The sequence below is a fragment of the Xenopus laevis genome, chromosome 2L (assembly GCF_017654675.1).
Source record: "Xenopus laevis strain J_2021 chromosome 2L, Xenopus_laevis_v10.1, whole genome shotgun sequence".
NCBI lineage: Eukaryota > Metazoa > Chordata > Amphibia > Anura > Pipidae > Xenopus > Xenopus laevis.
This window is the reverse complement of record NC_054373.1, coordinates 31683819-31698852: the sequence shown is the minus strand read 5'-3', so window position 1 is coordinate 31698852 and position 15034 is coordinate 31683819. Positions and strand designations below refer to the sequence as shown.

General features: G+C 37.0%; 1 protein-coding gene across 2 annotated transcripts in view; it reads right to left on the bottom strand.

Annotated features, from left to right (window-relative positions):
* coro6.L (coronin 6 L homeolog) overlaps positions 1–15034 on the bottom strand; it is a 66944-nt gene that overhangs the window by 35511 nt on the left and 16399 nt on the right. For both annotated transcript variants that reach the window (XM_018246089.2, XM_018246088.2), the window contains exon 2: positions 5212–5419. In XM_018246089.2, the coding sequence (XP_018101578.1) occupies positions 5212–5409 (198 nt within the window). In that variant the 5' untranslated portion in view covers positions 5410–5419. The remainder of the gene's footprint in view (positions 1–5211; positions 5420–15034) is intronic.

Below are 15034 nucleotides of genomic sequence, written 5' to 3'. Positions count from 1 at the left end.
CGATATGCCACTAACGGGCATGGCTATATTGGGGGTAATCTGATTATGGTGAGAGCGCAATGGGCTCTGGTGGGACGGTCGGGACAAAATCAAACCTGTCCGATCGACCAAACGATCTCCGCCGGATGAAAAATGCCGGGACTCTCACACACAGTCCGAAAATCGTACGAATCCTCAATTCGTACGATAGGATCTTTGCGTCTATGGCCATCTTAAGTTGTATGCTTTTAAACAGGTGACCAGTAAATACTTCCTGCTGGTTGGTTGCTATGGGTTACTGCTCCAGGGCAAACTTAGTACCTTCTATTACATAACAAATTTACCCATCACTACTCTCAAGTTGTCATTAGCATTATCTATATCATTAGAGAAAACAGCATATGATTTACATAACAACTAATAACTAGGCCAACAATCTTAGAATGAAGACCAATGATCAGGTGTTATATAAAAGGGTGAAATTGATGGGGCCTTGCCAACATTGATGTCTGCCAGGCACTTTATAGCATAAACCAGTGTTCCACATCTTAGTACACTGCTGAACATCAAACAACTAGCAGATTATAATAATTTTAATAAACCCATTTAATTACATTTCTTTCAGTACATCTCTTCCTTCAGGCATGAAGGTCATATCACAGAACAGGGAGGGGCACTCAAAAAGCAATAGTTTGCACTGTTAGAAAAGTGCAAGAAGGTCACATGTACAGAATTGTACAGAATTGTATTGGGCCCTAGGAATATACAATGGTTCCTATTCCTAATGGAAGCCGTGCTGTGAGAAAGTCATCAGGTTAGACTTTATTGTTGGAGATTCAGAAAAGATTATTATAACAGTAAAAGACAAGGACAGCGAGGGCATACATCATAAGACTAATCACACATTCCTTCTCTACTTTATATATACAGTAGCAGAAAAAAAATCGCCTTTAAAGGGCATGTAAAAGCAAAAAAATAAAGTCCCATTTTTACTTTCTTTAATGAAAAAGAAACCTATCTCCAACATACTTTAATTAAAAAATGTGTACCGTATTTACAAGAAACCTGACTGTATGCAGTGAAATTCTCCCTTCATTTACTGCTGTGGATAGGAATTGTCAGACGGTCCCTAACTGCTGAGCAGGGAAACAATCATACTTATGTACAGCAGGGGGAGCCCCCGCCTTACTTCCCAGCCATGCAGAACTCAAGCAGCTTTGTTTATGACGATCCCTAAGCAGCCCAGACCACACTGAGCATGTGCACAGTCTTAGTCTTGCAAAGATGTGTAACAAAGTTACAAGATGGTGACCCCCTGTAGCCAACTTTGAAAGCATAAATTATTTGTTTGATTAGGCTTGTGGTGCATGTTTATATTTAGTATACAAAATACAGCATTTCTAGCCTTATTCACTATTAGACTTTACATGCCCTTTAAATAATGTTTGTCTCTATAAATTTTTTCTGTTATTTAAACTCTTGGACGTTACCAAGGAAACAAATGAATGACCGCATCAAGATTACATTCCCTTTTTTATTGTTATTTTGTCCCTGCAGAATAAATGATGCTAGCAAATGGAAAAGATATTATCGAGCGATTGCTGCGGAGAACTGGAAGGGCTCAGCTGAGATACCAGCAGATATTACCTTGATTTGCAGAGTTATAAAGAGTAATCAGGAATTTCTATCACTGGGTAACCGTTGCCATTTCTTTATGCCAGACTAGGCAAAACACTGTTTGACTTCTCTGCCCACTGAGCAGAGTAAACTGTAGAGCTAGACTGATATTACTGGGTCAGTATCATGGAAAACTAAATTTGCATTTGTGAAAAAACATTGTACAGGTATGGGATCCATTATCCGGAAACCCGTTATCCAGAAAAGTTCTGAATTACAGAAAGGCCTTCTCCCATAGACTCTATTATAATCAAATAATCCAACTTGTTAAAAATGATTTCCTTTTTCTCTATAATAATAAAACAGTAGCTTCCACTTGATCCAAACTAAGATAAAATTAACCCTTATTGGAAACAAAACCAGCCTATTGGGTTTATTTAATGTTTGCGTGACTTTCTAGTGTGAAGATCTAAATTACGGAAAGACCTGTTATCCGGGAAGCCTAAGGTCCCGAGCATTCTGGATTATAGGTCCCATACCTGTATAAAGTTTACTAAAACAGAGTGCGATGGCTCCAACCCTTGTAGATGGCACCCCTGTCCCTTTTATATTCACTGACAAGGAAATTAGTTCATTTACATTTCGATGGTCCTGAGTCAGGCCATGGAAAGTCACCTGTGACCATCCCTTAAAAGGGGTGGCCTTTAAGATAATTTTAGTATGTTATAGAATGGCTAATTCTAAACAACTTTTCAATTGGTCTTCATTATTTTATTTTATTTGTTTTTGAACTATTTACCTTCTTCTTCTGACTCTTTTTTTATTGCTACTTTTCATAACTCGACTTTCTATTCAGGTCTCTCCTATTGACATTCCAGTCTCTTATTTAAATCAATGTATGGTTGCTAGGGTAATTTGGACCCTAGCAATCAGATTACTGAAATTGCAAAACCGGAGAGCTGCTGAATAAAATGCTAAATGACTCAAAAATCACAAATAATAAAAAAAATTAAAAACAATTGCAAATTGTCTCAGAATATCGCTCTCTGCATCATACTAAAAGTTAGTATTATGAGTCAATTTGCAATTGGTTTTCATTTTTTATTCTTTGTGGTTTTTGAGTTAATAATCATTTTATGCAGCAGCTCTCCAGTTGGCAGTTTCAGCAATCTGGTTGTTAGGGTCCAAATTGCCCTAGCAACCATGCATTGCTTTGAACGAGAGACTGGAATATTAATAGGGGTAATAAAAATTAGCAATAACAATACATTTTAGCTTTACAGAGCATTTTTTTTAAAGGAGTGGTTCACCTTGAAGTTAACTTTTAGTATGTAGAATATAGAATGGCCTATTCCTAGCAACTTTGCAATTGATTTCTTTATTTATGTATTTTTTAATTATTTGCCTTCCTCTTCTGACTCTTTCCAAAAACGATTGCTTTGTAAAGGTTAAATTTACCTTTCTCCTATTTCTATTCTTATTCGAGTCTCTTGTTCAAACAACTACCTGGTTGCTAGGGAAAATAATACCCTGAGCTACAAGATAGGTGCTGAAATACCTAATTTGAAAGCTGCTGCCCAAACAGCTAAATAACTAAAATACCATAATAAATAAAAAGTGAAGAAGAATTGCAAATTGTCTTAGAATATCAATTTCTACATCATACTAAAAGTTAATTTAAAGGTGAGCAACCCCTTTAAGGCTAAAGAGATGATTAATTAACTGGCTTTGAATTTTTTATTAAAGATCAAGCAGCTGGGGTTGTACCATTGTCTATCCTGATGCTGTTAAAATTTGGCTTGTTCCTTTGTACTGACTGGCAATACATGATGCAAATCCTCTGTGCAATGCAATGCTTTGGGACTCCAATAAACACAATAATCATCCCCATGTCAGGAGAGGAGGACAAAAATAAATGACTATTTTATTAGAGAGGCTACGGGTTGCAAAGACACACCTGCGTACATAGGGACAAAAGAGGGGCAGCATGAGTATTTGATGGGGGCATTGTCCCTTTATGTCTTGTGCTGGGGCTTAGTACCAGTGGAATATTGACATACTGTATATGGTTTCTGTGTCTTACACAAGTTACACTTTTCCTGGCATTTTCCCATTTGGCACACAACATATTGGACTTATTCAACATATCACAGGAAGGATATATTTTTTGTATGCACACAGTCAGTAAGCAGCTAGTTCACCGTAAAATTATCTTTTACTATGATGTAGAGAGTGATTTTCTGAGATAGTTTGCAGTTTTAAAATGATTTAAGCCAAGTCCGGTAGCTCTCGAGTTTGGTATTGTTTGCCATTTCAAAAGCTAGGATCAAGTTTGCCCTAGCAACCAGGCTCTGAATGAGAAACGGGAAGATGAACAGGAGAAGGCCTGAATAGGAAGATAAGTAATAGAAAGTAACATTAAAAATAAAATTGTAGCCTTACAAATCAAAAGGTTTTTTGGGCGCCGTGGGTGACACCCATCTGAAAGGTGGAAAGAGGCAGATGAGAAAGGAAAATAATTCAACTATTAAAACATTAAGATGTATTTAAATGTTGGTTAGAATAAAGACATTCTATAGCAGGGGTGTCCAAACTGCGGCCCGAGGGCCACATGCGGCCCAGGATGCAAATGAATGCAGCACAGTTTGAAACGCTTGGTTCCGAGGAAATAGGAGGAGGGGGGAATCTGCCCATTGCCCAGTTAGTAATAATAATACGTCTATTTATTATCCAGGTGTCCCATATTCCAGTGTATAGCTCCATCTGGTTATCCAACTGTCACTGTAGTTCTTTTCTGGGTATTTCCTTTACTTTTACAAATTAAACGTGTTTGTATATTTCATGTGTGGCCCCAGATTGCCCTGAGTAAGTAAATAGAATCACTTGGGGTGCATAACTTTTGGAAACCCAAGTAAACTCAGCTTTTCCTTTAGTGGTGATACACCCCTCTAAGGAACAAACATAAAAGAGGCATTTGAAGAAATATTTTAGCAGTGATACCCCTTATATGTAATAATATTATGGGGCAGATTTAATAAGTTCGAGTGAATGGTTCGAATGTCAAAAAGTTTGAATTTCGAAGTAAATTTTTGTGTACTTCGACCATCGAATAGGCTATATTCGACTTCAATTCGAATGTTTCGCAGTAAAAATCATTCGACTATTTGACCATTCGATAATCAATGTACTGTCTCTTTAAAAAAAACTTCGACTTCATACTTCGCTAAATTAAAGCTACTGAAGTCCAATGTGAGGCTATGGGGACCTTCCACAGCACTTTTCTAAGTTTTTTTTTGGTTGAATAGAAATCCTTCGATCAATCGCTAAAAATCATTCGAATCGAACAATTTTTATTCGACCGCAGGATTGCCAAATTTGTTGAAAAAACTTCAAATTCGATATTCGCATTCGAAGTTTTTTAATTCGATGGTCGGATTTCTAATTTTTTTGTACTTCGAAATTCGACCCTTAGTAAATCTGCCCCTATGTGTCTGGCACGCTGACCAAAGTGTTATTTGAAATTATCTTTAGATATTAGGAATTATGGTTTATTTACTCTTTATATTTAAATGATTAGCTTTACTTTCTAGAAAATGAGTAGTCACTTTGACTTACCTTGGCCAAAGGCAATACTATAAAGGCACCTCCGCCACTAGATTCCACAATAATGGCTAAGAACTTGGGGTTAACTACACAGAATGAGCTGTCCCAGGTCACTTTAGACACCCGGATGTCCTCATACATTTGGTCGGCTTTCACTGGTTGTCCGAAAATATGACGGAACTTGCTCTGACGAACTACTCTTCGACTCATTGTGAATAAACTGTAGAGATGATCAGAGAGGTAGAGATTAAGAAAAGTTGAATCACACTCAACAATCTTTGTATACATGTACGTATATATTGTATACCCAGGCTCCGTCACATATACCAAGTATAATGTATTTTACGCAACAACAATTTTTGGGGCAGTGCAGGAATTAACTGAAATTAGCAGAAATGCTGAAAGGGTTAATGTGTGGGAATCCTAATATAAAGTTGTACTGCAGCACTTGTGTACGTTGTGTGACTTACACTAAAGGTCAGTGATTTTGATGTACATTATACAGGAAGTACAAACAATACACCATTTCCTGTCTACAATCCTGCGTAATACAAACAGATTTAATATAAAGGTTTCAAGGGGTGGTCATTGAATTATACAGATGCCATAGGACTACTGGGCCTTAATGTGTCTTTCAACTATGATTACGCAAAAGGAAATTATAACCAAAGCACTTGTTACTCCGGTTTGAAAGATTATTCAGCTATAGTTATACAGTGGATATTTATTTAAAGGGCAACCTAAACATATCTGCATGTGGCTACTGTATGGCAACATACACAACTAAAATGTTAAATATTTCCTTCATCCATTGGGTTAATTCTCTTACTGGAACATGAATGTTTGGAGAGCCACTTTACAGTATATATGTATTTTTTAGGATTAAGTCGCCCTTTAAATTTAGAAAGGATGCACCGAATTCAGCCAAGATTTGGTCTTTTTCAGCAGGATTCGGATCCAGCTAAATCCAAAAGCCTGGCCAAACCGAATCCGAAGCCCTTAAAAAAAAACCACATGACTTTTTGTTATACAAACAAGGAAGTCAAAAAGCTTTTACTCTTTTATCACTCTCTTTCCCCCACGTTTCTCTAATTAACTTATGCAAATTAAGTTAATTGATTCGGTTCACAAAGGATTCAGGTGTATCCCTAAATCCCAGGTGCATATAGTGGATTAGGTGCATTCACTGTGTCTGTATGTTACCCTCCCATTTAGACTGTAAGCCCTATGGGGTTTCAATGAACCCTTGTTTGTTACAACTAATTTATTGTTTTGTTGTACAGGGCTTTACCCTCAAGGAGCGCTATCCAAAAAAAAAAAATCCATACATACATACATAATCACTAAAATTTGTATTTTTAAAATAAGCCATTAGTTCTGACTAAACTGCTACACAGTAAGCTGGAAAAGAAAAACACTGACCTTTAGAACTTATTTTAATAAGGCCATGTTCTAATTTCCTTGTTATATATAATAAAACACTACCAATATTTATAAAAGGAAGAATAATAATGCTTGGAAGACCAGTACATTTTCCCAGTAAAGGAACAATCCATACAGCTCCTAGATAGAGCCCCTAAACCAAGCAAATATGGTTACAGGAAAAGGAAGAAACTTTTACTTCTGATATTGGTCAGGGCTGTTCCAACTATGAATTTTGGGACAAAATTTTAGAGCATTCTTAGAAAAATGGGTTGATGTAATTGAACAAAGACGGTTAAATTGAGCGGAGTAGTAAAACCAAATGACTGCTTGTCATATATAATTAGCAAAGCATTTACCTTACAGACTCTTTGAACTTGTGTTTTATTGGCTGCGTGATCAGCTGAGGGCTGTATTAGTGCCTATTAAGATCCAGGGCATTGACACTGCATCATGGTTATCTGGACTTGGTATCAGTAATTACCAATGGAAGAGCAAGTGACACAGCTAAACAAGCTCCAGCATCTCTCAGGAATCTTGCACACAAAACATGAAAGGACCACAGAACCCATAAAACAGAGTAATGTGAGGCTATGGAACATATTATTGTAGGTGGCTGAAGAAGAGGATGGGGGCAGACCTTTCCAAGATCCGTTTGGCAAATCTAATCCAGAGAAAGAGAGAACCCAAACCATTTTGAAGGACAAATGCCTTCCTTGAAGAGCTTCTCATTGGACATCCACACAGCTACTGTTTTAATTCACTATTCAGGCCCTTAATGTCTCTTATTATTTTCTATAATTTCTATTATAGCATATCATAAAGCCTACTGGATGCTCCTGAGTTACAATGTCTACATCTAACTATGAGTCCAGGTTCTTGCACTTAGAATCCCTTGACTGTGATGTCCCATACAGTGCCAAACATCTGGTTGCTAGAGTGGTTGCTCAAACATCTGGTTGCTCAAAAGGCAGACTGTAAGATGAATAGTGTGAATAGCAAGCTAAGTTATATATAAAACATTAATAACAATAAAAATCTAGCCCCGTGACCTGAATCTGAACTCTAGTTAAATCAGATCCCATTTTAATTTAATTTAAATTCAGGCTGGAAAGAGGACCCTCCCCAACGCTCATCTCCACTTCTCTCAAGGAGAGAAAAAAGAAAACTACATTTTTCTTATATAGTCACCTGTGCACCACTCACTGAAGCTCACCCTAGGCATCAACGCATATACCAATCTATGTTCTAGGGAGTCATTTGATAGTCGTGGCACAAACCATCGATTTGCTTCCCCAATTCCTCCTTTTGTAATTGTTCAAATGAATCCTGTTTACATGGATGCAATATAAAGCTGTGGGTAGTATCCCCAGGAGGAGAGGTACAGTAATTCAGTTGCTCACAGGAGATGTAAGAACAAGCACAGCTACAGTTACCAATTACACGTGTGCCTGCCGTAAGTGGCTAATGGGTAGATTGAGCATTACGATTACCAGGTGAGAGGCAGAAATAGATTAAAGGAGCTGTTCACCTTCGAGGTGACTTTTAGTATTATGTACAGAGTGATATTCTGAGACAATTTGAAGTTGGTTTTTGAGTTATTTAGGGTTTTTTTCAGCAGCTCTCCAGTTTCAGCAGTCTGGTTGCTAGGGTCCAAATTACCTAAGCAACCAGGCATTGGGGAAGATTTGAATAAGACACTGGAGTATGAATAGGAGAGGGCTTGAAAAGCAAGATGAGTAATAAAAGTAACAATAAGGTTGTAGCCTTACAGAGCATGTGTTTTTAGATGGGATCAGTGACCACCATTTGAAAACCGGAAAGAAAACATATAAAAAAAAAAATAATGAATACCTGAAAAGTTGCTTAGAATTGGTCATTCTATAACATACTAAAAGTGAACTTAAAGGTGAAATACCCCTTTAATATAGGGCAGGGGGAAAGTGATCTACAGACCATTATACAGGATTAGACCAGGACCCTAGGCTTAAATGCTATTATTTTGTACTTTACAGGAAAATCAATAAACAATAATTCTAAAAAAAAAAAGGTGCCTCCAAACATACCCTCAGTAGCTCCACCTCTTCTATTCTGCTGATTCCCTGCACATGCACTGGGCTGCTCACAAACAAAAATATAGTTCACTTGTAATTAATGTTCACTCACTTGTATTACCCAATTTCAGGCTATGTAGAGATATATAAACCAGAATAGGGATACTAAAAACAAGAAAAAGCAGTAAAACCTCACACTACCTTACTAAAATTAATTGAGATCTAATTATATAAGTGCTTAGTGCTATTATAATCATATGCTTAGTTCTCAATTAATTTAGCACCAACATACAATTAATGGTATTCCAATCGATTGTGTTATATACAAATAATTAAAATGATTAAAGTGCTTAAGTGCTATAAATTAGGTGCTGTGACTTTCAATAAAATGTATCTACACACAATTGATGAATAATCTAAAAGTGCATGGTTCTTATATGAATTAAATAAGGTGCTAGTGCAGTAGTTATAATTTTAAAGTGAGTTCATGGTATCAAACAATTAAAAATAAAGCGTCAGCAATACATGAATAGAAATTAGAAAATAGTATAGAGGTGGAGTTGTCCCGAAGAAACTGGCTGCGTTGTTCTAAGCCCTGGGACACCACACGTGGGAGAAAGGCAGAACACTGAGGACTGTGGTCTCGTTACTACGTTTAACTGTCTTGTAAGGAGAGCTAACTTTGCTATAAAACCAACAAATCCTTAGAGATAAAAGAGAATAAAAGGAATGAATGCTGCGCTAGTAGCGCTACAATTCCATTAAATTTCTCTGGATCCGAGGTTCAATTTAAGTTTAAAAAAGGTAAGATTTCCATATTAAGCTTTTTTTTAAAAAAAAGGTTTGAAGGCACGCCGACGCACGTTTCGTATACGCTTTATCAAGGCAAAGGTAGTGTGGGGTTTTACTGCTTTTTCTTGTTTTTAGTATGCACTGGGCTCCTGTCACTGAGCTTAGGAACCAAGTGGTAGAGATACAATAAACATGGCTCATTAATATTAAATTCAGATACACAGTAAAAAGCAGCATAAAACTGATGTATTTTGCATTAGAAGTGATTAATAATAAAGATAAGGACATTTACATACTGTGAGAGGGGGGCAAAACTCTAGGGGGTTCAACCTGCGACACTCAGGTTGTTGATCTACTACTCCAGGCATCCTGGCTTGGGAAATGCTGTGTGTTATAGTTTAATAATATCTGCAGTACTCTATCTGCCTTACTAGATTTGACGTAAACATATGCTATGTTTTTTTAATCTCTGATAAGTTTTAACAGTGCCCAGAACTGAAAGTATAAGCAACTGGTGAGAAACAGACATTTGTAATGGAATAAAGCTCAATTTGTATTCAAATGGTTAAGAAACCTACTATATTTACAATATTTTAAAGTCTTTCCACACTCTCTGGGTCTGTAAATCATTCCCTACTGGAAAAGTATGCAGCTAAATAAGTCCTGCAATTCTTTTACATCATGAGAATTTCCCTACTGAAGGACAATCATGCTGATGATATATATAATGTTCCTGGTAGCACTGACATGTCCTTGCATGCAGATGCACAACCGGCCTGGAACTTTGTTGGTCCTGTGGGAATCACAGTTATAGTCCTGTTATGCTTAATAATACAATAGGTACACTCTATCCCACTGCAAAACTACAGACAGACATAAGTAAGGGACAGGACCTATTATACTGAAACTTACTATCCAGAAAACTGAAATGCTTTATGCAATTGTGCCCTATATAAATAAACAATGTTTTATTTTTGTCAAATTGTGTTTTCTCTGTAATAATGGAAAAATGAAAAAGAACCCAGGTTTCATGAATTATTATTCCTTATTTATTATTCTTGATTGACATATTCTACAGTGCTTTAAAGCAATTATACTGTACGTCATTCCCATCAGTCACTGCCCCATTGAATCAATCACTTTCGCACACACAATATGGTCAGTTTTATCAGGAGACAATTAAACTGCCTGTATGTTTCTGAAGTTAGAAAGGAGAATGGAGTACCCGAAAGAAACCCACCAGCACAGGGAAAATCCCGACTTCTTATATTGCACTGGATGGAATCAAACCAAAAGCTAAAATTTAAGAATTGCCTTTGGCACAGATGTCCTGTTTTGCATGACAATGTATTCAATCTTAAAGTGGACATGTTACCGAGACATAAAATAGCTGTTGTAAACACAATTAAAAATCTTAGCTCAACCATTGCCTGCCCCTCCTCTATGCCTTAGGCATAGAGGCAGGGCAGGCAATTACTTTCACTTTCCATTCAGCACTTACTTGCTGTCACTCCTCCTGTCTCTTCAACATTTAATTGTGTAGCCAGTGCATGGGAATAGACATCAGGTCCCCTATTCTGGCATACAAACAAGATTTTGAGATGATGTAAGGCTAGCCTTAATAACAATGTCCACAAAATGGCTCCTGCCCGCTTGCTATAATTATGAATTCCCAGACCAAAGGAAACACGATTCAAATAATTTATATAGTGTAATTTAAGTTCATTTTGCTTGACTTATGTGATAAAATAGTATTTGGAATAATTTTCTCAGGTGACGAGTCCCCTTTAATCACAGTGTGCCAACAAGGTGGTGTTATACCCAGTGGTCATACAGTTTTGGGGTGTAGGCACTGTAGGAATCTACCAAAATGATATGTGTTAAGAATTTAAATTTAATGTGGGGTTTAAAGGAACAGCCCCCCTTAAACATTCCTGCAGACTTGCTCTTAGCTTATGTTTGACATATACTAGCATACTACAGAGACATTGTTTCAGCGGCAATTTCCAGGAGATTTTATTCCCCGCCGGCAAAACTCGGAAATTCGCCACAAATTCGCCCATCACTACTCACATATGTATGGCCAGCTTTAGTTTTGACATTGCAATCGGTACATTAGCTTGTTTTTTTTTAAGCATTACACCTTCAGATGCTAATTCATATTGTATGGAATTCATTGGGTATAAGTTCCCTAAAATGAACTGGATTTAAAGATTTCTTAACCCCAGTATTCTTCTCACTCCTTTTGTTTCCAAAGGCAGCCGATTCATAAATATTATCATATATTAGGTTTTAGCCTACATTACTGTTATTTGTTTATGGATAGTGTAAGCAATACTCATCCTCTTAGTATACATTGACCCTTAGAGCCCAATAGTATCTCATCCACAACCCACTCTCCTGGCCATATGTGTTATGTAATGTTACAAAATCGAATAAACACAATGAATTGTCGTGTTCTTGAGCGGATATGCCGGCAAGTGTAAGTCAAACAAGTTTGCGTAATATATAACAATATATGTTACACTATGGTAGAACAATTATTCATCCTATTTAGCTTGGGTTTCACAGGGATGTCTGACACTAAATCAACTTGTAGAAAGCAGTTCAGACATGAGAGACAATCTATTCTGTATATATAACCTAATCTACATCTGAAAAGAAAATCCCAACAGTACAGATCCCACTGAGTGACAGAGATGCATTGGTTGGGAGCTATTACTTTTTCTAGCAATGCTCAGTTATTATCTTCAAATGTCAGTCTTAGCAAATGAACCCATGGCTCTGTTGTTTTACAGCCATACAGTAAAGAAGTGGGCAGTTTCCCAATCTGGTAAGAAAGTGGCAGATATTCTAGCAAATAATGTTTTAACCTATAGTTCTACTGAAACCGCTATAAGGCTTGTGTGAGCTGTTTCCCTCATGTTTTAATCAGCTCATCAGCTTAAAGAGTTAAATGATTTGTTTAATGATATGTTTTTTATCTATGTTTGATGTTATATTGGCTCTTACATAGATTAATACATATACAAGATAAGCAGATGGAACATCCAGGAATCTTGGACTTCAGTATTCCTCCTGATCAACAGAACAGTGTTCTACTGATGCACATAATGATATAAAACCTTAGAGCTAATTTATGAAAACAAGTGAAATGTGCAAAAGCTCTCCATGTTTTGTTCCTACAATGCTGTTTGTCTTAAACTCTAGCATAATAGTAGGCACCTGCTAAATAGGGCTCGCGCGTGTCTGTGTGCACTGAAATTTGCAACTTTTGTTCAAAAATGTGGAAGAAACCGGTGCGAGTATATAGGAGCGACGTATAGACGCAAGTACCTTTGTGAAGCAATATAATTTATCCTGTTTAGTTGCACTTGCATTCACAAAGGAGCCTTTATGCGTTAAAGGGGCTGTTCGCCTTCAAATCAACTTTTTGCATGATATAGAGAGTGAGATTTTGAGACCATTTGCAATTGGCTTTCATTTTTTAGAATTTGTGTTTTTTTTTAGTTGTTTAGCTTTTTATTCAGCAGCTCTACAGTTTGCAGTTTCAGCAATCTGGTTGCTAGGGTACAAATTACTCCAGCAACCATGCATTAATTTGAATAAGAGACTGGGATATGAATAGGAAATGGCCTGAATAGAAAGATGAGTAATAAAAATTACAATAACATTACATTTGTAGCACAAAACATTTGTTTTTAGAAGGGGTCCGTGACCCCCATTTTTAATAAATTAAAAAAAACATACAAACAAAAAATGAAAGCCAATTAAAGAGTTGCTTAGAAGTATCCATTCTATAGCATACTAAAAGTTAGCTTAAATGTAACCACCAATTTAAAGTCTGAAACCACACAAGAAGCAGTGGCCATAGATCTGTAAAATGTACAAAGATGTAGAAGAGCAACAAACGTCACCTTTTTAAAGACCGGATATTAGGAACCACAAATCAGAAGAATGTTTTTTACATTTATTCATGTGAGGCTGTTCACACAGGTTTAGATTGAATCACATTGCATCAAGCTGGTCTCTTGTTGGAGCTATGTGCCTAAGACTGTCAGAGTCATAGTTTTGTAAGTGTGGATGGCAGGATCTAAATTAGATTAAAAGTGTTAGAATTGACAGCTCCTGTACAAAACTGGCTTGAAAAAGACAGGGTTAGTGTAGACCCAAAATAAATGTCTGGGTTCTTTGGAATTCTGTGAGTTCTACAACAGCTGAAGGGTCACTTGACAGACATCACCAACATAAACAGTTGTTAAATGAGGCAAAGCTCTGATGTCACTGTGGGTTTGGGTCAGAAAAATAACACACATTGCATGTCCATCCATGTGCCCATTGTCAGCAAGGATGCTTCATGTTGTTTAATAAATATATTCTTCTCTGGTGCAGGAGCTGTAAAGGGAGCAGACCCAAAAGCAAATGAGTTCTGCTCAGATGGCTGATTGACCCAGTTTACCCTTGACTACAATAGTCTGAGTGCAATCTACTGACTGAGTCTGGTCAGGTAGGTACTGCATGGGTCCAGTTTTTGAAAACCTAGACCCGGAATTCACATTTTTAGCCACTTGGACCAGCTACCTGACCCGCAACCTGATCATGGGCATCATTAAACTGGAAGTGCTGCTGCACAACAGATGTCATCATCGGTGGGAATGAAAAAAAAAACAGGGAAAAGAAGATTTAAAGGAGTAATACTAGGTTATATTCCTGCAACCTGGAGACCATCACCCATATCAGCATCCACAATCGCTACCCACAACCTGCAGGTTGAAAAACTTTTCTGCGAGTAACTCACTGGTACCCAACCCAAGGCAGGATTCTACTGTCAGGCCCTCACATGTGACTCACTCCACCATTAGAAACCTAAATATATTCTTGCTGTCAACAACAAATCACAGAATATTAAATATGACAATCTATAAATAAAATCTGTTTTTATTTTTGGGTTACGCAGCAGGAATGGAACAATGCCTTATTTGTGCTCTATTATTGTAAAAACTATCCAGAAGGCATATCATTTGCAGATGTCAAAGAACTTTACAATCCATGAAAAACAATTGTGTTCCGCCAGTGTGACTCAATAGAATCATCTTTATAATCCCATACAATAATCCTCTGTAGAAATGAATAAGAGGATATGCGGCAGCAAACAGGAGGAAATAGCTGTGTTCTTTTCGGTTAGTCATTTCATTCATTTTATTTCCAGTAATGCCACTGTTAAACACAATGGCCTTTATATAAAACCCCTTTTCATGCCGGAAATATTTTTTGATAAGGCAAGCTTGTAAGAAGAAGTTGCAAAATGAATTATTTGATTAAAATGGAGTCTATGGGAGATGGCCTTTCCATAAGTAGGAGTTTTCTGCATAATGGGTTTCAGGATAATGGATCCCATACCTGTACAAGGTGCTGTTTTACTATGACAGAGAAAAAGACGACCATAGCTTTCTGAATAATTGGTTTCCATATAATAGATCCCAGATACCTACATATGTTTTCCCACTCGTATCCTGAGCTAACCTTATAACATATCATGAATTACCCTTATGTAATAATATGTAATA